Source organism: Gallinula chloropus, assembly GCF_964237585.1.
Source record: "Gallinula chloropus genome assembly, chromosome: 4".
Lineage (NCBI taxonomy): Eukaryota > Metazoa > Chordata > Aves > Gruiformes > Rallidae > Gallinula > Gallinula chloropus.
In genome coordinates, this window is record NC_140088.1 from 82,601,044 (window position 1) to 82,621,078 (window position 20,035).

The 20,035-nt window shown below is 49.0% G+C and overlaps 1 protein-coding gene across 1 annotated transcript in view; it reads left to right on the forward strand.

Moving 5' to 3' along the window:
* Positions 1–20,035, forward strand: part of ZNF638 (zinc finger protein 638) — a gene marked incomplete at its 5' end in the record, with an annotated part of 54,032 nt that continues 33,997 nt past the window's right edge. The window contains 4 exon segments of the mRNA XM_084263787.1: positions 1–96; positions 98–183; positions 185–334; positions 15,804–17,409. Coding sequence (XP_084119913.1) covers positions 1–96; positions 98–183; positions 185–334; positions 15,804–17,409 — 1,938 coding nt within the window.

Below are 20,035 nucleotides of genomic sequence, written 5' to 3' on the forward strand. Positions count from 1 at the left end.
ATGCGCAGTGCCGGTACCGCGCTCAGCGAGCCGGAGCTGACCTGCCGCGGCCTCGCGGGTCTCAGCGCGCCTGCGTGCTGGGCCGCGCGCGTCGCAGGCTTCATTTGTGCCTGCGCGTCGCTGGGCATGTCCTGCCCCCCTTCGGTGCCGCCCCCCCTTTCCCGCGCAGGCGCGGTGCCCGCTGTCTCTCCTCACGGCTGCATCGCCGCGGCCGCGGCGCCCGGCCTGGGGAGGGGGGGCGGGTGCTGAGCGGAGCGGCGGTAGGGGCGGACGGCGGAGGAAGCAGAGGGAAGGGCGGCTGCGAGCAGCGCGGCTCGGCTGGGCCCCGCCGGAGGTAGGAGCTCCTCGCCGGCCGCCCTCAGCCTCTGTGTGGCGCAGCAGGGACCGAGGGGACGCACAAAATGGCGGCGGGTGGGGACGGCACCTCCATCAGCCCCCACGGCAGCTCCCCGCGGCCGGGCCCCCCCCCCCCCCCTCTCCCTCCCGTCAGCTCCCGGTCGGGCCCTGCGAGCCTCGCCGCTGCGGGCTGTCCCCTGGGCGGTGCGGTGGATGGGGGAGCGGGAGCGAACAGCAGCCACACGCGACGTAGCGGCCTCGTCGCCTCCCTGCGCCGGTTGGTAGCGGGGGGTAGCGGCCGGGTGCAGGCCCAGCGGTGCGTCTGGGCTTGCGGCTTCCCGCCCCCCCCCCCCCGCCCCGTCTCTGAGGGGCCCAGGGCGGCGGTAGGGCTGCGGAGCGCGGTAAGCGCCGGCGGGCCCCAGCCACCCCGCACCGGGCTGTGTTTCCCGGCGCTGTAACCGGCAAGCGAATCAAACAGCCGCTTGTGAGCACCGGAATGGTGTTTACCTGCACTGCAGCCGAGCCCCAGTCGCTGTGGTTTAGCGAGGTTGGTGGTACAAAGCGCCTACTCAATCTCAGCTTCGACGCGGGTGTTAAGAGGGGGAGATGCACCGTTTGCCGTCGGGTTCTGCCTCTGTCCAGCTCGCAGGGAAAGCTCAGACCTTCGAATCCATACACCCAGCCCATTACACTGAAACAAAGCTCGTTGGCAGCTTGGGATTAGTGGTTTTGGCTTTAAAATCGGCCGCTGAATGAAGTAATATGTACTCTGGTTTAGCTGGAGAGGGTGGTTTGCATCGCTCTGTCCTCCCAGCGCTCAGAACCTACACACAGCTTCTGGCACCACATATGTGTCTGCTGGGGTACAGGAGGCAACTTCCCCATTCCTTGACTCGGAAAGGCATTTGTGGTTGGTCAGAAATACCAAAACAACAACAAAAATAACTTTCCTTGAGGCAAAGTGTTTTAGCAGCGTGCCATGACCTGCTTCCTGGTGCTTGCCCTGGAACCTCACGTATTTCAGAGATTTTGATGGGTTTTTTCCTTGCTATTGATTTGATTTGACTTCTTTTTTGTTTCCTCCCTGTGTTAGACCTGTAGGGCTTTGGTATTTTTGTTCAGAGTTCTTTTAATATGGTAACGTAATATAGGTTGATAACTTTTAAAATTTATTTTTCTATAGGATTATTTTCAAAGGTATCTAACCAGTTAAAATATCTTATGGTTTTTTTCTTCCTTTAAAAAAAACAAAAAACCATCACTCTATCATCTATCCTAGCTTAGAGCCCAGAATTGATGTCGAAATGTGTGTTTAGTTTGGGGTAATGCTCTTTCTCTCTGGCATGTGATTATTTGCTAGACATGTAAAACATTAATCTGCAGCTACATTGTGAGATCTTCAAGAAGGGTGGGTATACAAGTGATGTAATTATTTTTCCTGTTGAGAAAACAGTTTTCAAGGACAACAAGTACCTTTTAATTGTATTTTTGTCTGATTTAAAAAAAAAAAACAAAAACAAAAGAGAAATCCTCTGCCAGAACTAAGGGAAATACCACACTGGCTGAAAGGGTGGAGGATGTAAGGGCTGGGACAGATCTCTTCTCCAGCTTCTATGACAGTTGATGCAGCTGAGGGATGTTTATGCAGGGGAGGGGTTCCACGTGGTTACAAAACTCACTGTTCCCTGTTATACTGCTGGGTTCCTTTTCTTCCCTTTTTTTCCCCCAGTATCTTGCAGTTTGGTTTTGGGGTTGAGCTCAGTGAAAGCTTGATTCTGCTCCTGTTGGTCCTTACCAAACGTGCTAGTTTCAGCTGGGATGGAGTTAGTTTTCCTTCTGGTAGCTGGTAGAGTGACGTGTTTTGGATTTAGTATGAGAATGGGTGACACACTTGATGGTTTTGGTTGTTGTGTTGTTGTAATGTCCCTGCCTGGTGCCCAAGCAGCTGGGAGAGCAGAGCCAGGACAGCTGGCCCAGGCTGGCAGAGGGATATTCCTGCTGTGTTGTGTGGTGCTCCTGATGGAATGGGAGGATTCGCTGTTCAGGTTGATCTTGCAGGTAGTGAGCAATTGCATTTGTGCATTACTTAGGTATCTATCTCTGTAGATTTATTTTTATAAAATAATAATTATCTTCCTTTGTTGTCCTGTTAAGTAGCTTTTATCTCAACCCATGATTTCTTTCTTTCCCATTCTTCCTGCTTCCTTGAGGGGTGAGTAGCAGCGTGGTGCTCAGTTCTGGGGTCAAACTGTGGCACCAAACATGGAGCTTCACTGTGTGTGAATTGGGATTAACACTGAGACTTTTTTGTCTGTGTTTTATGCTAGAAGGTGGGGTTTTTTAATTTCTCTGCTGTTGAGTTAAGTATTTTGAATGGAGTTTGGGGGTTTTTTTAGTAAGTTTTAGGTAGAACTATTAATCTTTTTGTCTACAGTGCTGTCAAGCACATCTCTCTCCTCCTCAGGCGTGCAGAGCTCCATATGCCTCCATGCAGGTTTTGGCTAGGATAGTTACCTGTCTTTCTAGCAGCTGGTGTGGTGCTGTTTGGGAGTTGGGGTGAGAGCAGTGCTCATACCACCCTGATGATTTTAGTGGTTGCCAAGCAGTCAAGGACTTTTCAGCTTTTCATAGGCAGGTGATCCCAAAGGGGCTATTCTGTACCAATGACGTCGTGCTCAGCCTAAAGGGGGGCTGGTGGGGAAGGAGTTTGGGGTCAGTCTGGCTTTGGGGCAGCTCTGAACTGCACGGTCTGAGTTCTGCAGTTTGGTGAGAAACTGCATTGTTCAGAATCATAGAATCACAGAATCATGGAATAATATAGGTTGGAAAGGACCACTGAAGGATCATCTAGTGTATCACCAGTTTAGCAGGTTTTGCTGTAAAGTCCTGTTACTGTTATTTCTCTCTCTGCTGTGCCAGTAAGCTGTCCTTATCCCAGCCTGTGTGGTTTGCCTTGGGTTTTCTCCACCCACACCTGCCCCCTGCCCCCAGCAGCTGGAGTGAAACCACGACACCTCAGAGCTGCACGTGCACGTAAAAGGACTCATGAAACAGTGTGGGGGATTTGTACTACCCTAAAATTTGACCTGGAAAGTGAAAACTGAAAGACTAGAAGATGTCAGCTGCTAATAACCCACAGAGGTGATGAAGTGACTTTGTGTCTTGTTTTAAAAACTACTTGCTGAAAGACTTGTGCAGATTGTGTGTGTGTGTAAACTTGGTGCATTGACCCCAGTGAATGCTGGAATGGTATGGGATCTCCTTGGAAAATTTCAGTAAATTACATTTCTGGGGTGGAGCTGACTGTCTGCATGGCAGCCCATGAGCTGTGTTCTGGATTTGTGGCTAAACTGGTGTTGAGGCTGTTGCTGAACTGTGCTTGCACAGTGTCAAGGCTTTTCCCCCCTGCACCCCTGAGCAGGCTGGTGTGGACAAGAGGCTGCAATGGTTAAAGGAATGTTCCACACCAGGTAGTGTCCTACTCAGCAGTAAAATCCCAGGTAGAGGAAGAAGAAGAAAGTGGATTTGTCTGTTGCTTGGAGCCTGGCTGGGCACTGGCCTGCCTGTGGGAGGTGGCAAGTAGCGGCTGCCTTTACAGAATCACAAGGTTGGAAGAGACCTTTGAAGATCGAGTCCAACTGTTCCCATCCCATGCTAAACCATATCCCTAAGTACCTCATCAACCCTTTCTTGAACACATCCAGGGATGGTGACTCAACCCCCTCCCTGGGCAGCCTGTTCCAGGCCCTGACAACTCTTTCAGTAAAAATTTTTTTCCTAATATCCAATCTAAACCTGCCCTGGGGCAGCTTCTTGCCATTTCCCCTTGTGCTATCTTCTGTCACCTGGCTGAAGAGACCATCGTCCACCTCTCTGCAACCTCCCTTCAGGTAGTTGTAGGTGATGATAAGGTCTCCCCTCAGCCTCCTCTTCTCCAGGCTGAACACCCCCAGCTCCCTCAGCCGCTCCTCACAGTATTTGCCCTCCAGCCCCTTCCCCAGCCTGGTTGCCCTTCTCTGGACTCGCTCCAGGACCTCAATGTCCTTCTTATGGTGAGGAGCCTAGAACTGGACACAGTACTCAAGGTGCAGCCTCACCAGTGCTGAGTACAGGGGCACAATCACCTCCTCCAGACCTACTGGCCACACTGTTTTTGATACAAGCCAGGATGCCATTGGCCTTCCTGGCCACACAGGCACACTGCTGGCTCTTTGCTGCTGCTTTTATTTTCTCCCTTCACCTGCCAGATTGTTTCTATATTAATCAGTGGGTTTTCTCACATTTCTGCTTCCCTTTCTTCCTCTGTCCTGCTGGGGTGGGGAGCGGGGGTGAGTGAGCAGCCCAGTGGGTGTTTGGCTGCTGGCTGTGTAGCCCCTGTTTGGAGCCCAGCGAGGGGTGGGAGGGAGTTGAGAGAGGGCAGACTTGATGGGAGTGTACTGGGCTGAGTTCATTGCTGTTCAGCTGCTGCTTTGAAGGGTTTGAAATCGCAGCTTTCAGCTCTGCTGTTTACTGTGGCGCTTTGTTTTGCCTGGGGAACTTACGATAAAAGCAGTGCTTTGAGCCTGGTCTGGCATTTGGCCTCTGGTTGCTGGCATCTCACTGTTCCTGGAACCATCCCCTGAAGACAAATGGAAGTTGGACCTTCTTCCTCTTCTCCTCTGGGACAGATCCTGACTACTTTGTTGCAATGGCCCCTCAGTTTCTTGAACATCTTGGAGTAACCGAAATGTTCACAATGGTGCGTACTGTGAACATGGGTTTGATTTTGATTGTTGCTTATAGTGGTAACAATAGTGCCCTCCTGCCACTGGTGCCCTGTGCACACTGCCACCATGTCAGATTCTGAACCACTGAACCAAATTTGGGTCTTGGTGGATCTTCCAGCAACCACCTGGCAATGGCAGATGGGAACATGCCCTGTGGCAGCTGGCTACTGGATGGCATGATGTGTGGGAGGATTTGGGCAGGTGCTTAGATTGGTTTTTTACCTCCAATAGCCCATGAGCTTTCACCTGAAGAAACATGTAATCCTGCTGAAATTTCAGGCTGCCTGAAGGAGGGGTGCCCTGTCTCTCCCGGACAGAGAGAGCGGCTTCTAGTGTTAGGACCTGGCTGATGCTTACCAGGTCTGTCTTCAGCAGCCTCAGGAGAGCTGGAGAGCCTCTGGATTTGAGGGTATACAAATGGAGACATCTGCTGTTGAAGGTGGGATGTCCCCTTGAGGATGATCTGGTAGACTTCAAAGGCCAGGGGGCCTTTTGTTACCTGAGGCAAGGGGTGGGGTAAGTCCACAGCAACCTGCACAGTAACCAGGCCTCCAGAAATCCGGATGACATCAGTGTGTGGGAGCTGTGTGGCAGAGGTTGGTACTGAACACACTGGTGTTGCACAGCAGTGCCCACCCGAGCAATGGTGGGCTGGCAGACAGGCATCAGGGCACCGGCTGTGGAGAAACTGTCCTGTCAGCTCCAGTGCTCGGAAGAGAATCTCACCCTCCTCACTTGTACAGGCTGATGTCTCAGCTGTGAAGGGTGCCACGGGGTCAGCCTTTCCCAGCCTGGGGGGAAGGGACCTGTGGGCATGTGCTCTGTGTCACCTGCTGATTCCTTCTCTGTGGCTGTGGGGAGAACTTGAGGAAGCTGGGTGGTGAGTGGTTTCAGACCTACATCCTGCGTTTGTGAGCTGGGTGGGAAGCAGCAGCTGGGAAGCCAGGAGGACTGCTGCTCCAGGTGCTGCTGAGCAAGTCCCCCGATGCAGTAGAAGAGCTGACACCTCTCTGTGTCCTGATCTTGGTGAAGGCATGTCTGGTCTGCTGTGGCAGGAATCAGATGAGTGCTCTGGCCAGGAACAAGGTGGCTCTCAGTCTCTGGCCGGGCAGAGGAAAAAGACAGCAGGCTTGACTCAACAACATGGATTCAGTGGCCTGGCAGGTCAGCCACATGGGGACACAAGGCTTGGGTGGACTCTGGTGCACAGTACCCAGATGCCATCAAGGGTCCAGGGAAGGAACCTGCCAGGATTTTGGGGATGACTTTACCCTGTGGTAGTCCTGTGTGTCAGCGCCAGAGTCTGCTGGAGGGTGGAGCCTGAAGGTGGGCTGTCATGGCCTGAGGGAGGTCGTGCTGCTGTGCTGGACATGCCACTCTACTGTGAGCAGGACCCTGGGGCAGCTGGGTGATTTGGCGCTGCTGGTGCTGCCCATGTGTGCCCCATCCCTTGGCAGTGAAGTGCAGGCCACGGGCTGCTTTCACATGGAGCTGGCGAACCTGTGGTGGAAGCTCAGCTCTGCCTTTTGCTATGGACCTATACAGGTGGTGCTGGTGAAGCCCCTGAACACCCATCTTACGCTGACAGCATCATTGTGGTGGGCTGCACAGCAGAGGAAGAGCTTCAGAGGGGAAAAGAATGATCCAGATCCTTCCCAAGGCTGGTTTTGCTGCAAAGTGAAGCAAGACAATGGACCCATGTAAGAGATCTAGTTCCTGGGACTGAAGTGGAAAGATTGACATCATCACATCCCTATGGATACATGGTCAGTAGTATGAGCACCACGTCCCCACCAGCTAACACAGAAGAAACTGCAGCCTTCCTAGGCATTGTGGCTTCCTGCAGAACCTGTGTTCTGGGTTGCAGCCAGCTTGTGAGTCCTTTCTGTTGGATTACCCCAAGGAAGAACTCTTTCAGTGGAGCCTTGCAGCAGGCCTTCAGATGGATCCAGTGGGAGATGGTTGGTGTGGCTGTCCATGGGCCAGGCTGGCAGCACTGGCTCTGAGCGCTTACTACGTGCTGTGGAAACCTGAGCCCACCTGGCTGCTGGAGTATTTCAGTGGCTTGTGTTGCTCAGTACCCCTGGGCCTGGCTGGGCTGGAGTGTGCTGCTGTGTTTGGGATGTGGCTGAACCCGTGGAGGTCAGCACTGATCATCTGACTGTTGCTGGGTGGTGCTCACACAGCATCAAAGCTGTCCTGGTTTTGGGCTGGGATAGTTGGCTTCCACCAGAAGCTGGGAGGGAACAGAGTGATGCAAACTGTCACCAGGACAGGTGACCCAAAATGGCCAGAGGAATACTGTATGATGTCATGCTTTGCAGATGAGAGGGGAGCTGGGGACAGGCTGCTTGGGGTCAGGTGCTGAGCAAATTGCATTGGTGTCTCCTGCTGTGTATATTCTGTTATTAGCACTGATTTTGTTCTTTTCCTCTCCCTTTGCTGTTCCAGTAGATCATCCTTATCCCAACCCATCCTTATCCCAACCTTTGCCTTCCTGCCTTCCTCCTATCCCACCAGGTGAGCCAGCAGCACTTTGCTGCTGCTGGGGGCTGAAACACGACAGAGTCTTTTTGTCTTCCTTGCTCCCCCCTCAAGCAAGTGGGCTGGGAGGGGACACAGCTGGGACAGCCAGAGCTGTCCATGCTGTATATCGTCATGCTTGGCAGTAAAAGCTGGGCTAGAGGAGGAAGAAAAGGGTGGTTTTGACTTCCAGAGCCCAGTGTTTTTTGAGCTTGGCTGAGCATCTATCTGCCTGTGGGAGGAGGCGAGTGACTGCCTTTGTTTTGCTCTGCTCCTTGCTGTTTTGCCCCCTTTTGGGGGAGGGGAGCTGCGTGGTTTAACAATCTGTTAGACTGTCTTTATTTTAATCCATGGTTTTCTTGCTTCTGCTTCCTACTCTCCCTGTCCTGCTACTGTGTGCTTGGCTGCTGGCTGGGGTCAGCCCACCACATAAGTTGTTTACATTAAGGAAACTTAAGCTTCTGTTACTTTTTCCTAGGCGCTTTCCTATTTGATACAGCTATGTAATGGTTTATGTTAGTGTCTTACTAATGCTTAACAACATTGGTTTCATGTTTAACTTTCATGTTTAGCTCCAGCAGTTGTCCTTTTGTGTACCAGGTTTATGTAATCAGTTCATACACACACGTGGAGCTCACTGCTGATTTCACTGCAGTTAACAGTGAGGGGGGCAGAACTTGGGGGCAGTTGCTTGGAACTGGGGTGCTCTGAGCGAGCTGGCTTGTGGTGGCTGCACAGTGTGAGAGGTAGGAACGATGTGGTGATTTTTTTGTCACTGAATTCAGCCTGAGCAGCAAGAACAAGTATTACTGACTCTGAGGGGTGGGGTGTGGGTTCAGTCCTCACTTCTTGTAGCCAGGCAGTGATAAATGTCTTGGTTAACTTGGTTAGCTGCCTTGTAACAATGGTGCTCCAGCTCTAGGACTTTTTTCCTAAAATTGCTGTGCTGGTTTTGGCTGGGATAGAGTTAATTTTCTCTGCAGTAGCTGGTATGGGGTGGTGGTTTGGATTTGTGCTGAAAACAGTGCTGGTAACACGGGGAGGGTTTCGTTCCTGCTGAGCTGTGCTTACACAGAGCCAAGGGCTGTTCTGCCCCTCGCATCTCTCCACCAGGCTGGAGTTGCACAAGGAGTTGGACACACACAGAGCTGTGACCAAAGGGATAATACATATGACATAGTACTTGGTGTGTAAATGTCCTGGTTTAGGTCAGGATGGAGTTAACTTCATTTGTAGCAGCGGATGGAATGCTGTGTTTGAGAGTTAAAATGGGAGTATCAGGGTGATAACACCCTGATGTTGTTAATTGCTGTCAGACAGTCAAGGACCTTCTCAGCTCTTCATGAGAAAGGAGGGGCAAAGCCAGGACAGGTGACCCAACTGACCAAAGAGAGTATTCCATGCCAGTTACGTCCTGCCCAGGATTTTGGGGGGCTGATGGGAGGAAGGCCTGGGGCGGCTCCGGGACGCGCGGTTCTGGGGGGACGGTCGGGTTCTGGGACGGCTCTGGGTGGCACGGCCTGAGCTGTGTGGTTTGGTGAGAAACTGCATCCTGTATCAACAGCTTCATATCCTTTTGCTCTTAAGTCCTGTTAGCATTGTTACATTGTATCTTTCTGTTATCTTAGTAAACTCCTTATCCCAACCCACGGGCCTCTTAATTTCTTGGTTTTGGGGTTATTTGCCCCTTCCTTTTCCCTTCCCTTCCCTTACCTCTCCCCCCCACCCCCCTTCCCTTTTTCCCTGCTCTTTTCCTTTAAGGAGCAGGCAGCTGTGTGGATCTCGGCTCTCAGCCGAGGTGAAACCACGACAATAAACTAGGGGGAAAGTGGTCTGGGAGGGGTTGGTGCTTGGGGACTGGCTGGGTATGGGCCAGTTGGTGATGAGCAGTTGTTATTCATTTGCATCACTTGTCTGTCTTGGGTTATATTTCTATCTCTCTTTGTTATTTTCCATTTCTTCATCATCATCATCTTGTTATCTCAACCCACAAGTTTTCTCAATTTTACCCTTCTGAGTAGTTAGGAATTAGGAATTAGTTAACTCCTGTGAAGAGGAGTTAGCTGTCTTCACTAAACTGCTGTTTGTCACGCCCCAGTGTTTTGGGCAGTGCTTGCACAGTGTCCAGGCTTTTAGTTTTTCCTGCTCTGTGTTCCTAAGAGTAGGCTGGGGTGGCCAAGAGGCTGGGAGGGGATACTGCTGGGAAGGCTGGAACTGGCCAAGGGGATGTTCTATACCCTGTAATGTCAGGCTCAGCAGTTTAAATGGGCTGGAGAAAGAAGGAGACTTTTGGCTTCCAAGGTGCTGGTTGCTTGGAGCCTGGCTGGGCACAGGTCTGCAGGCAGGAGGTGGTGAGTGATAGCCTTTGCTTGGTTCCCTCATTGCACTTTTCATACCATCTCTGTCTCATCCTGTGAGCTTTATCCATTTTCCTGTCCCACTGGGGAGGGGGTGTGGGAGTGGGTGGCTCTGTGGGTGCTTGGCTGCCGGCTGGGGTTGTCCCTCTGCGCTTTCCAAGTCACTCAGCTGTCAGGGCAAACAGTGTGATGCTTTGGGGTTCCTGGGCTTGCTGTTCCTCTGCCTTAGTGGCCTGAAGATGTCTGCTGAGGGTGAATGTTTGGTAAGCAGCAGTGTTAGTGTCTGCGCTGCCTCTGGGCTCCCTGAGTGCTTGTGTTGAAGTGTGGTCTATGTTTGGCTGCTCGGTAATTAGCAGGTGTCCAGAAAATCTAATGCCATGTATTATAGAGATGAATCAACAGAAAATTACCCTGTGCAAGACTGTGTCTTCAGATAAAGCCTTCTCTTGTGACTAAAGAAAGCAACTTTTTCGGACCTAGGAGGTCTCCTTGCCAAACCTGTAACTTAATCCTCCTCTTGGGTTTGTGATTGACTCTTGTACTTGTCCTGGTTTCGGTCAGGATGGAGTTAAGTACTTTTCTAGCAGTGGATGGAATGCTGTGTTTGGGTGTTAAAATGGAAGCAGTGCTGATAACACCCTGATGGGTTTAGTTGCTGTCAGACAGTCAAGGACTTTCTCAGCTCTTCATATCTCTCTATTGATGAGAAAGGAGGGGACGAAGCCAGGACAGGTGACCCAAACAGGCCAAAGAGAGTACTCCATGCCAATCACCTCGTGCTCAGTATAAAGGGGGCTGATGGGAGGAGGAGCAGGGGTGGCTCCAGGACACGTGGTTTTTGGGGGACAGTTGGGTTCCGGGACGGCTCTGGGTGGCACGGCCTGAGCTGTGGGTTTGGTGAGAAACTGCATCCTGTATCAACAGCTTCATATATTTTTTGCTCTAAAGTCCTGTCAGCATTGTTATATTGTATCTTTCTGCTATTTTAGTAAACTATCCTTATCCCAACCCATGGGCTTTTGGTTTCTTGGTTTTGGGGTTGTTATTTGCCCCTTCCTTTTCCCTTCCCTTGCCTCACCCCTCCCTCCTCCCCTTCCTCTTTTCCTTTAAAGAGCAGGCAGCTGCATGGATCTCGGCTTTCAGCTGGGGTAAAACCACAACAGTACTGCACAGCTGACTTGAAGGTGTTTCTCTTGTTGATTGCTGACCATTTAAATGGCTCCTGAGATGGTAGGTGCCTATTTTTTGTTTTGTTCCACCTTCAACAATGAGGACTTGAACTCAGAGAGCTTGCCTGCCAGAGCTGCACTCCCCTTTTTCCCCTTGCAGGACTTCTCTTTGCTTCCTATCTGCTAGGACCTGCTGCTTTTGAGCTTTGCTCCCTGTGCCTGTGTGAGAGAGGAGTTTTCTGTGGATTTTTACTGGCTTGCCTCCAGGTTGGTTTTGGGAAATTGTCAGCTTTGTTAACACCTCTCTTTGGGTGTTAGGTATCTCTTGGCTTAGGTGGCTTTAACCTTGCACAAAGAGACTCTGCAGGCAGGCTAGAGAGAGTTTAGCAGTGCAAACCAGTTGTTTATTGCTAAGCAGGCGCTAGGGCTGGTGGGGTTTAGCAGAGTGCTAGTGTAAGCACTAGTGTGCTGGCTGCCCACAGCAGGACAGCCAAAGGGTATTTGCTGACCACATGGGCATAGAGAAGAAAAGGCCTTGCTGCTCCCTGAAAGGGCTCCTCAGTGTTGTTAGGTTGCTGTCATCACTGATGTCATCCATCCATCCATCCATCCATCCATCCATCCATCCATCCATCCATCCATCCATCCATCCATCCATCCATCAACACCACCTCCCTGGTGTGTTTTTCTTTAGGATTTTTAAAAAACATTCTCAGTTGGTGTTTTTCCTATTGAATCCCTGAGCTGCAAATGGCACCCCTCTGTCTCTGCCTGTAGTTCTGCATGCCCCCCATCCCTTGTTTTTTTCTGATGCACTCTACACACTTCATGAGAAATCTTTCCTGCTGGTCTAGCAGTTTCCTCAGCAGCCTGCCTGAGGTTATACAGGTGAGCTGCACCAGAGGTGGACATTGGATCCTTGAAACACAGGCAGGTGGGCCTGTGGGAAGGAAGGGTACAGGGAGAGGTAGTGTTCTAGCTGTATCCTTGAGCTAGGGAAGGTGTAAGACCACCCTGACTCACCACATAAACAAATGTAGTTGTTAAGGCTCTCAGATATGTAAGCAGGTAGCCAGGCTTTTTAATTTATCCACCTGTCTTGGGAAGCTTGGCAAAATGGCCTGCTGAGGCTGAACAGAAAGCAGGAAGGGTGTAATTTGACTGTTTTGTGGTAATCTGAAATGCTGTTTCATGGACTAATTTTTCCAGGAGTAGGGTCTTTGGGGAATTCCACCTGTTTTTCATTTCACAAGTATGATGTGGCAGGATGCCACTGCACCAGAAACAGCAGTGCAGAGGCTTGCAGACAAACTCCAGACATCTTCTTTTGAAGAGGAAGGTGAGAATCTACCCTCAAATGTCCAGACTGTTATTTCCATAGCCTTGGCATCACTTTATCTTTCACCTGTCATTTCCAGCATTTCTTTTGAAAAGGTCAGTCATGAGACCCAGCTGATTAAAGCTTTGTGGTGAGCTTGCTGCTGTACAGCACTCGACTGGATGTCAGGGGAGAATTTGAGCATGGGAATTCCATGGGGGGGGGGGAATGCAGTTTGAATGTTTGGCCTCTTATTTCCTACGACTTCAGACGTAATTGGGGGTGGGTGATATGGAAACTTAACGTCTTGGATGTACTCAAATACATTTGTGGTGCTGTGGGTCTGGGTGAAGTCCTCAGTGTTTCACTGCAGGTGAGTTTCAGAGGCACAGAGGGCTGTACAGCACAAATGTGGGTGTCTTAAAACCTTGGCTTGAAGGTTACTTTGCACTTTTTTGATGGCAGGAATCACAGAGCTGTCTTCCGTGTTTCTTCAACTGTTAATATCTGTTGTCTTTATTTTCCTGACCTAGGGAGGTAGTTTTAAATGCTAGTGCCACATCTCTGTCTACCTGAAGAGGCTGCTCCTGGTGTGTGTCTTTCAACATCACAGTGGCTGAGAAGGTGGCTCTCAGGGTACTGTTAGTTAAGCAGCATCTGCTTGTGAGGCTGTTTGGTTTTGAGCATTTCTGCAGGGTTAGTTAGCAGGTGCAGTATTGCCATGTCCGGTATGGATGGCAGTGCCTCTCCTTTGTTGCTTCTGAGAGAAGTCTCTGGCTGTTTTGCTTAATTAACATCTCAGGTCAAATGACATTGTGGCCTTTTGCCTGTTAAGGGAAGAAAGTTTTGGGACTTGGGGGGCAGTGTGGTAACTCACAGCGTGCTCTGTAGCACCAGGTAGTGATTACTCTTGAACACAGGGTATCAGAGCTGATCTACTTCAGTAAGGCTGTTCTGGGGGTTTTAGTATCCAAAACAGCAGATGTGTTTTCCTTGTTTTGGAGTGGTTACAAAGTGGGAAAAGCAAAAAAAATGTAATTTGTGTTGCTTAGATTATTCCAGTAGTGAACTCTGTGGTGTAAACTGAGTGCATTCCCATGTTCCCCATTGAACCTTGAGAGCTTGCTGCAGTGGTAGCTGTAAAACCCCCATGAACCAGCCCATGTAACAGGACATCTCACCGTGGTGTTCTGGTACTGGACTGACCAAGCAATGTGTCAGTTGGCTTTCTCTCCCTGCTCCTTCCCAGATCACCCTCTCTGATGAGGCTGATGGTGTCACAAGAAGCTTGTAGGACATACCCAGTTGGGGCGTGCTGGTCTGTGCTGCCCAGAAACTGCTTCATTTAACAATTCTCGCTGTTGAGGTTCTGGTTTGGCTCCTGAACAGATGCCCTGTGAGTTTCCTAATCTGCTGAACTAAGGTTCAGTTTGCAAACCAGCATGTTTATTTTTAAAATGTGCTCAGCTAATATATTCTTATTTGTTCTTGTTCTGTGTGGCTTTGATATTGTTCTCTCTTCCAACTAGTTTCCAAATTAATGTGCTGAGAGGTTTTTTTGCCCTCCAGTGATGAGAGTTCCAGAGAGCAGAACTGAAAGGCAAGAGATTACTTTGTGGATGTTTGCTTAATAAACTGTTTTGAAATGGTCTTGAGCAAACTTGGCCTAACATGCAGTTGCCATTTAAATACAGTTTAATTTACTGGGGGAGGAGGGGTATTGGGAAAGGAGTCCTGGATTAGAGGCCAGAGTTCTGGGATTGTTGTCTGGTGGGAATCTTTTCTTTATGATGACTCTGTATGTTTTTGTAATGGAAAAGAGATCCTTGTAATGTTTCTGTACCTACTGTTCCTCCTTGGCCTGACTTCAGTTTTTACTTAGTTAAAATTAAATAATTGCTGTTAGAAATTAAAAAGAATGCTTAACATCCAGACAGTAATAAGTCACAAGAATTCAACCTTAACATCTGAGTCTCCTGCAGTTTGCACATGATAACTTGATACCTCAAGCTATAGCTCTGTATAATATATATTTTTTGAGTTGTGGTTCTCAGGCTTCAGAACCTCAGTCCTTACAGATGGCAAACATGAGAGAGGCACTTCCATTTACTCAAATCCTTCAGTTTGGAGTCAACTCAAGTGAGGTTCTAAACCAAAACCTGCGATGGCATTAGTGAGACAAGGGCCTCAATGCTGCAGAAATACAGCACGCGAGTTCAGAAACAACTGTGACTGTCTGCAATCCCTACTGTAGTTCTGCTTAGTGAGAATCTGCCAGTAAAGCTGATTCAAGCCTAATGTATTGCTGCAAGAAGAACAAAAACATCAGGCTGTCCAGTTCTGAGGGATGGCAGACTGACAAGGGGTGGAGGGAGGATCACTTGGGATCCTTCTGGCTGTGCTGATCCCGCAGCTGTGGAGGGCAGGCAGAGCGGGGCAGATGGGGTACCTTGCTTTGAGTACACTGCAAGAAACATTTCCAAAACTCTCTGGTATTTGATTTGTTAGTGTGAGCAGTGCTTTGTGTTATTCTGCCTATGTCTGTACATTCTTTTACTGCCTTACAGGATTGAGTTCTCGATGGTTTCAGCTCAAATAAAAGATGGCAGTTTCCATTGCCATTGTGCTTTTTTAAAGTGCTTCTTCCATGTAGATGGCTTCAGTTTTTGTATGATTTCACACTTTTCTGTTTACAGTTGTTCCAATATCAGATCTTGCCTTTAATGCCTGGGACATGGAAATTTGCTAGGCACAGAATTCAGATGTCACGCCCTTTGAATACTTTCAGGGTATAGTAGTTTACCCACGAGAGCGGCGTTGGGAGTGTCCCTCCTCTAAACCGTTGTGCTGTCTTCAGAGCGATTCCATGATGACTTGATGTCCAGCTGTTCTGAATTCTCCATGTAATGGTTTCACTTAAAATTCATACCTCGTAAACATTTGGAGAGGGATTTAATACTTTGGCTTATTGCTCATAAAATAACTCTAATTGTAAATAAATCCAGACTGTGTTGTCATTGAGAACTGAAATGTGGAGCTTTGGAAAACGCTGTAGAAAGAGCGTCATCTCTAGGGATGTTACCTGTGACACTGAACTGGTTGGGTAAAGCTCATTTCCTTAATTGCCTGTTACCTCTTCGCTGCATATTAAGAGTTTATCCAGCGAAAGAAAATGATCTTGTTCATCAGAGTCTCGAATTCAGAAGTACCATTTTTAAACTGTCATTAAAACACTGTTTTGTGACTTCAGTTGTTTTTCTCAGCGGTTATAGAATCCACTGCTTAAAGTAGGTGAAAAGATAAAATAATCTAATACTTGTCTTTTAACTTTCAGCTTTGTGTTATTCTTGGAAAGTTTCGCACCACTTGTGAATTCCTTGAACCTTGGCATTGCAAGCCCACTTCTGTTGGGCCCTCCTCCTTTACAGCTTGCACAAATTAAGACACAGTTGGCTCTTCAGCAATTGACCTCAGTTGCTACCAACAGTTCTGCACCTCCTCATGCTTGGTTAAATCAGGCATTTCTGAAAAGCGCGATGTTTAGCCCCAGAGGAACTTTACCTCCGAGGCCGAGAGGACCTAATCCAGCTGGCGCAAAGCCTCCGGGATCCTTTAGGGGAGGAGGTGCCGCAGGTCTTCAGAGAAAGCCTGTGCCTGGAACACCTCAAGGAGGGTCACAAAGATTTTCGGGACAGGAAACGTTTCAGTGGACGGGTTCACAGAGGATAAACGTTCGGGTAACTCTGCACAGGACTGATCCGAGGCAGGTAAAGGAAAAGACGAACCTGTACCAGGAGCAGAAGAGAGAACCTCACACAAATCGCTGGTATAGCAGCCCGTGCTCAGCTGTGACAACTGGGCAAAAGCCACCTGCCTCAGCACAGGCCTCGGAGCAGAATTCAAATGCCCAGAACCGCTACACACCAGAAAGCGCTTCCAGCATTTTGGCGAGTTTTGGGCTGTCTAATGAAGATCTGGAGGAACTCAGTCGCTACCCGGATGATCAGTTAACGCCTGAAAACATGCCGCTGATCTTGAGAGAAATACGGATTCGTAAGATGGGTCATCCTTTGCCTGGTGCTCCTACCCAGAGCCAAGGAGAAGAAACGATGGGTGGTACGAGTGGTGCAGCAGTCAAGGGCAAAGTGATCGATTATGGGCACGCAAGCAAATACGGTTACACTGAAGATCCCCTCGAAGTGCGTGGTTATAACCGGGAGGCGCTGGCAGAAGAGCCTCTGGAAACACGTGTCTATAATCCCGAAGCCTCGAGTGGAGAGAACAGGGAAGAATTCCAGCGAGAGCAGAACATGTCAATGGGCGTCCCACCGTCGAGCGTGACGCGCAACCCGGTGTTTCCAGGGGAAGAGTTAGCAAAGCCAACGGGTTTCCAGAACGAGTCCTCAAACGCTCGACCGTTTTTTCCCGCTGAGGCTCCGGGGAAGGTGTCCAGTTTGTGCGCAACACCCGCGCCGCTCCCCGTGGTGAAACCTGTGTCCCAGCCCGCCATGCCGCCGATGATGCCGCCGATGATGCCACCCATCATGCCGCCGATGATGCCACCCCTCATGCCGCCGCTCGTCCAGCAGTCTGTGACCCAGCATGTAATGCCGCTGATGACCCAGCCACCCTTTTCAGCTGAACTTCTCGCAGCTATAAGCCAGCACGAAAGAAATCAGCGTACATCCGGGACGAGCGCGTCTAACGCCCAGAGTGCCTCAGGAGCAGGACAGAAGCCCTTCCAGCCCCAGGCTGAGGGGCCAATTAGATCACCTTTTGGTATCGTGAAGGCATCGTGGCTTCCCGTGTTTCTGCAGTCTGGTGCCCAGAAGATCAAAAGATTGCCCACCCCATCAATGATGAATGACTACTATGCTACATCTCCGAGAATATTCCCACATATGTGTTCTCTGTGTAACATTGAATGCACTCATATGAAGGTGAGTGTCTTTCCAAGATTATTGCATAAACTTGTACTCAGCACCTTACCTGCTGCACTGTTTTCTGAACTAAGTTTTTACCGTGCGTTGAACGAGCTGCGATGCGGTTCGCCAGGGTGAGTGCTTACATACACGTTGCACAGTGCTAGGAGGAGTGATAGTAAATTGCTGTACCTGCTGCGCAGCGTGTTCTGCTCCAGATTGCATTTCAAAACTGCCATGCTCGTTGACTTTTGTTTTTTAATGTTAAAGATGATTTATATCTCCTGCCAATGATGAAACAGACCCTTTCTCAGTGGAGTAAAGGACTAATGTCACCCGGGTGGCTAAAATGGGTGCAAAAATTGTATGCTGAAATCTCTTGGTAAGGTAGAGGAGATGTTTATGTATTCAGCCCTTCCCCCCCCTAACCCCCCCAAAGTCTTCATTAAAACAAAGCAGCCTATTTATCTGCAAAAAATGTAACCTTCCAAATGTGGTCACTGTGACTATTCCAGAGGCTGAAGACTAGCTCTGAGGGATGCACAAAGTGCTTTCATTCATCTGCCTGTGCTTGCAGCCGTGAAGCAAATAAGAGTTTCAGCTCTTGAAGGAGAAAAAAGGAAGGAACTGGTGAATACTGGGAGAGGGGAAAACATTCCGAAAGCTGTGGATTTTTCTTGAAAGACATAGGCTTGATATGTCAAAATACAGGAGACAGTGATCCCTTTTTCTTTACAAAAAGGGAATAATTCGTTTTTAGTGTGTTTAAATTTTACATGGTCTTCAGCAACCATGTGGAAAGCCTGAGGCGTGGGGTAGCGCGCTGCTGTGCCTGTTGGCAGAATCCAGTGGGATGCTGGGCCCTGTTTGTGCTGCCTGCTGAGACTGGGAAGGCACAGCTCAGACAGTGGCAGCTGCCTTTAGGGGCTTCCCAGTGACAGTAAGATTGCAAGTGCTTTTTGCACTTGGAAGCACTGAAGGCCAGGGAGAGGTGCAGCTCTTTGGGTGGACTTGGAAACTCAAAGGGAGGGCTGATTTAACATCAAAATGTGTAAAATTGAGCAGGGCAACCGGTTTGGGTTTGTGTTAATAAACAGATGAAGCCCTTTGGAATAGTGTGACCTGTTGGAATGCAAATGATTCAGTGGCTTGCTTACTGGTGCTTTCTAAAAACAAAGCAAATGTTATTACTAGAGAATACTTCATGAAAACTTAGCTATGAAGTGTTTTGGGGCAGTTAAAGGTTATAACTTCATGCACTATGGTGTAGCGTTCTGATCCGGCTGCAGCTACTCAGCTGCGTTTCTCCCTGTTGTAGCTGCTTCTAGCACTGGCATATGTTCACTTCCTTCTGAAGAGTGTTTCCTGTATGTATACCTGCAGCTGTGTAGGCAGTTCAGACCTTATGGGGCAGGACATGCTTAGACAACAGTGTTGCAAAATAACCAAAAGAGGTTTTCCTTTTCTTTTTTTAACTGCAAAGAAAATTAAAGTTTGTGTTAAGAAGTGTCAGCCTTGTGTATTTGTGAGTTCTGAAGAATTCCTCTTGTTTTGCAGTTTGGTTTTGCAAATAAAGTTTCTCTGTCTCAGTTGTGCATCTAAAGATGATGCAGATATTTGGGTTTTTGCCATACCAGAAGTTGATAGCCATGCGTTGTGCAACTTGCAGTAGGAAGTGGTTGTTTCACACGGAACTGAAAGAATTAGAAGGAAATCATCTGAGTCCATGTGAAGACCCTCTGTGGCTCAGGAGGTCCTTGGCAAGCAGATGACTGGAGGTGGCTCTGCCTGCTTATTTACCTCCCAAGCCATCCCTTCTTGCGTGGTGTTATGTAGGATCTGTGGTCTCCACAGTGCACCTGTAGATCAACTGGACCTTCAGAGTTGGTTCTAGGTCAAAATTATTACATGGTGATTTCTGGGGTGTAGTATCAAGTTGTAACAAGTGATTTAAGGATGCTGTGTTATAAACAGATGTCTCTAATGCGTCAAACTGGGAAGAAAGGCAAGTGAAGATAATGTGGAACAAGAACAGATGAAGATGAAAAACACCAAATGAGGAAAGCAATTGCTTTATCTGACGCTCAAATATACTGGATATCTGAAAACTCAAATTCCCACGATGTTAGAATGATGGATTTCAAATGCTGATTGTTCATGGTGATGCCTTTTTTGTAAGTTCTTTTAATCCAGTCTTGTACTGAAGTTCAGCCTCATCTAGGATTAATTTTCTTGCCCACGTTGAAGCAGAAGCCACGTTGTCTATTGGAAGACAATTCAAGTGTGTTAGTTGCCTGGCATTAGGTTATTAAGATGTCAGGGTGATGGCTGGATGTGACACCAAACTCCTGCACCCGTTCTGACTCTCAGACTACAGCAACTGCTAGTGGCTAAATCTTCTGTTTGCATCAGCTGAACCCTATCTCCTGGGTTCTTCTGGCTTGGCTCTCCCATAGCATCTGTGGAATCCTGGCTGAGCTTTGTCTTGGAGTGAAAAATGCTTCTGTTTCCCAATAGCATCAGATCGGTTCTCCCTGTAGGTTTTTCCTCTTAATTCATGAGGTTTGGTGAAATCAAAGCTGAAGATGACCTTGTGAAGACTCCAGTATTGAAGCTGAAGATGGCCTTGAGATGCCTCCGGTAT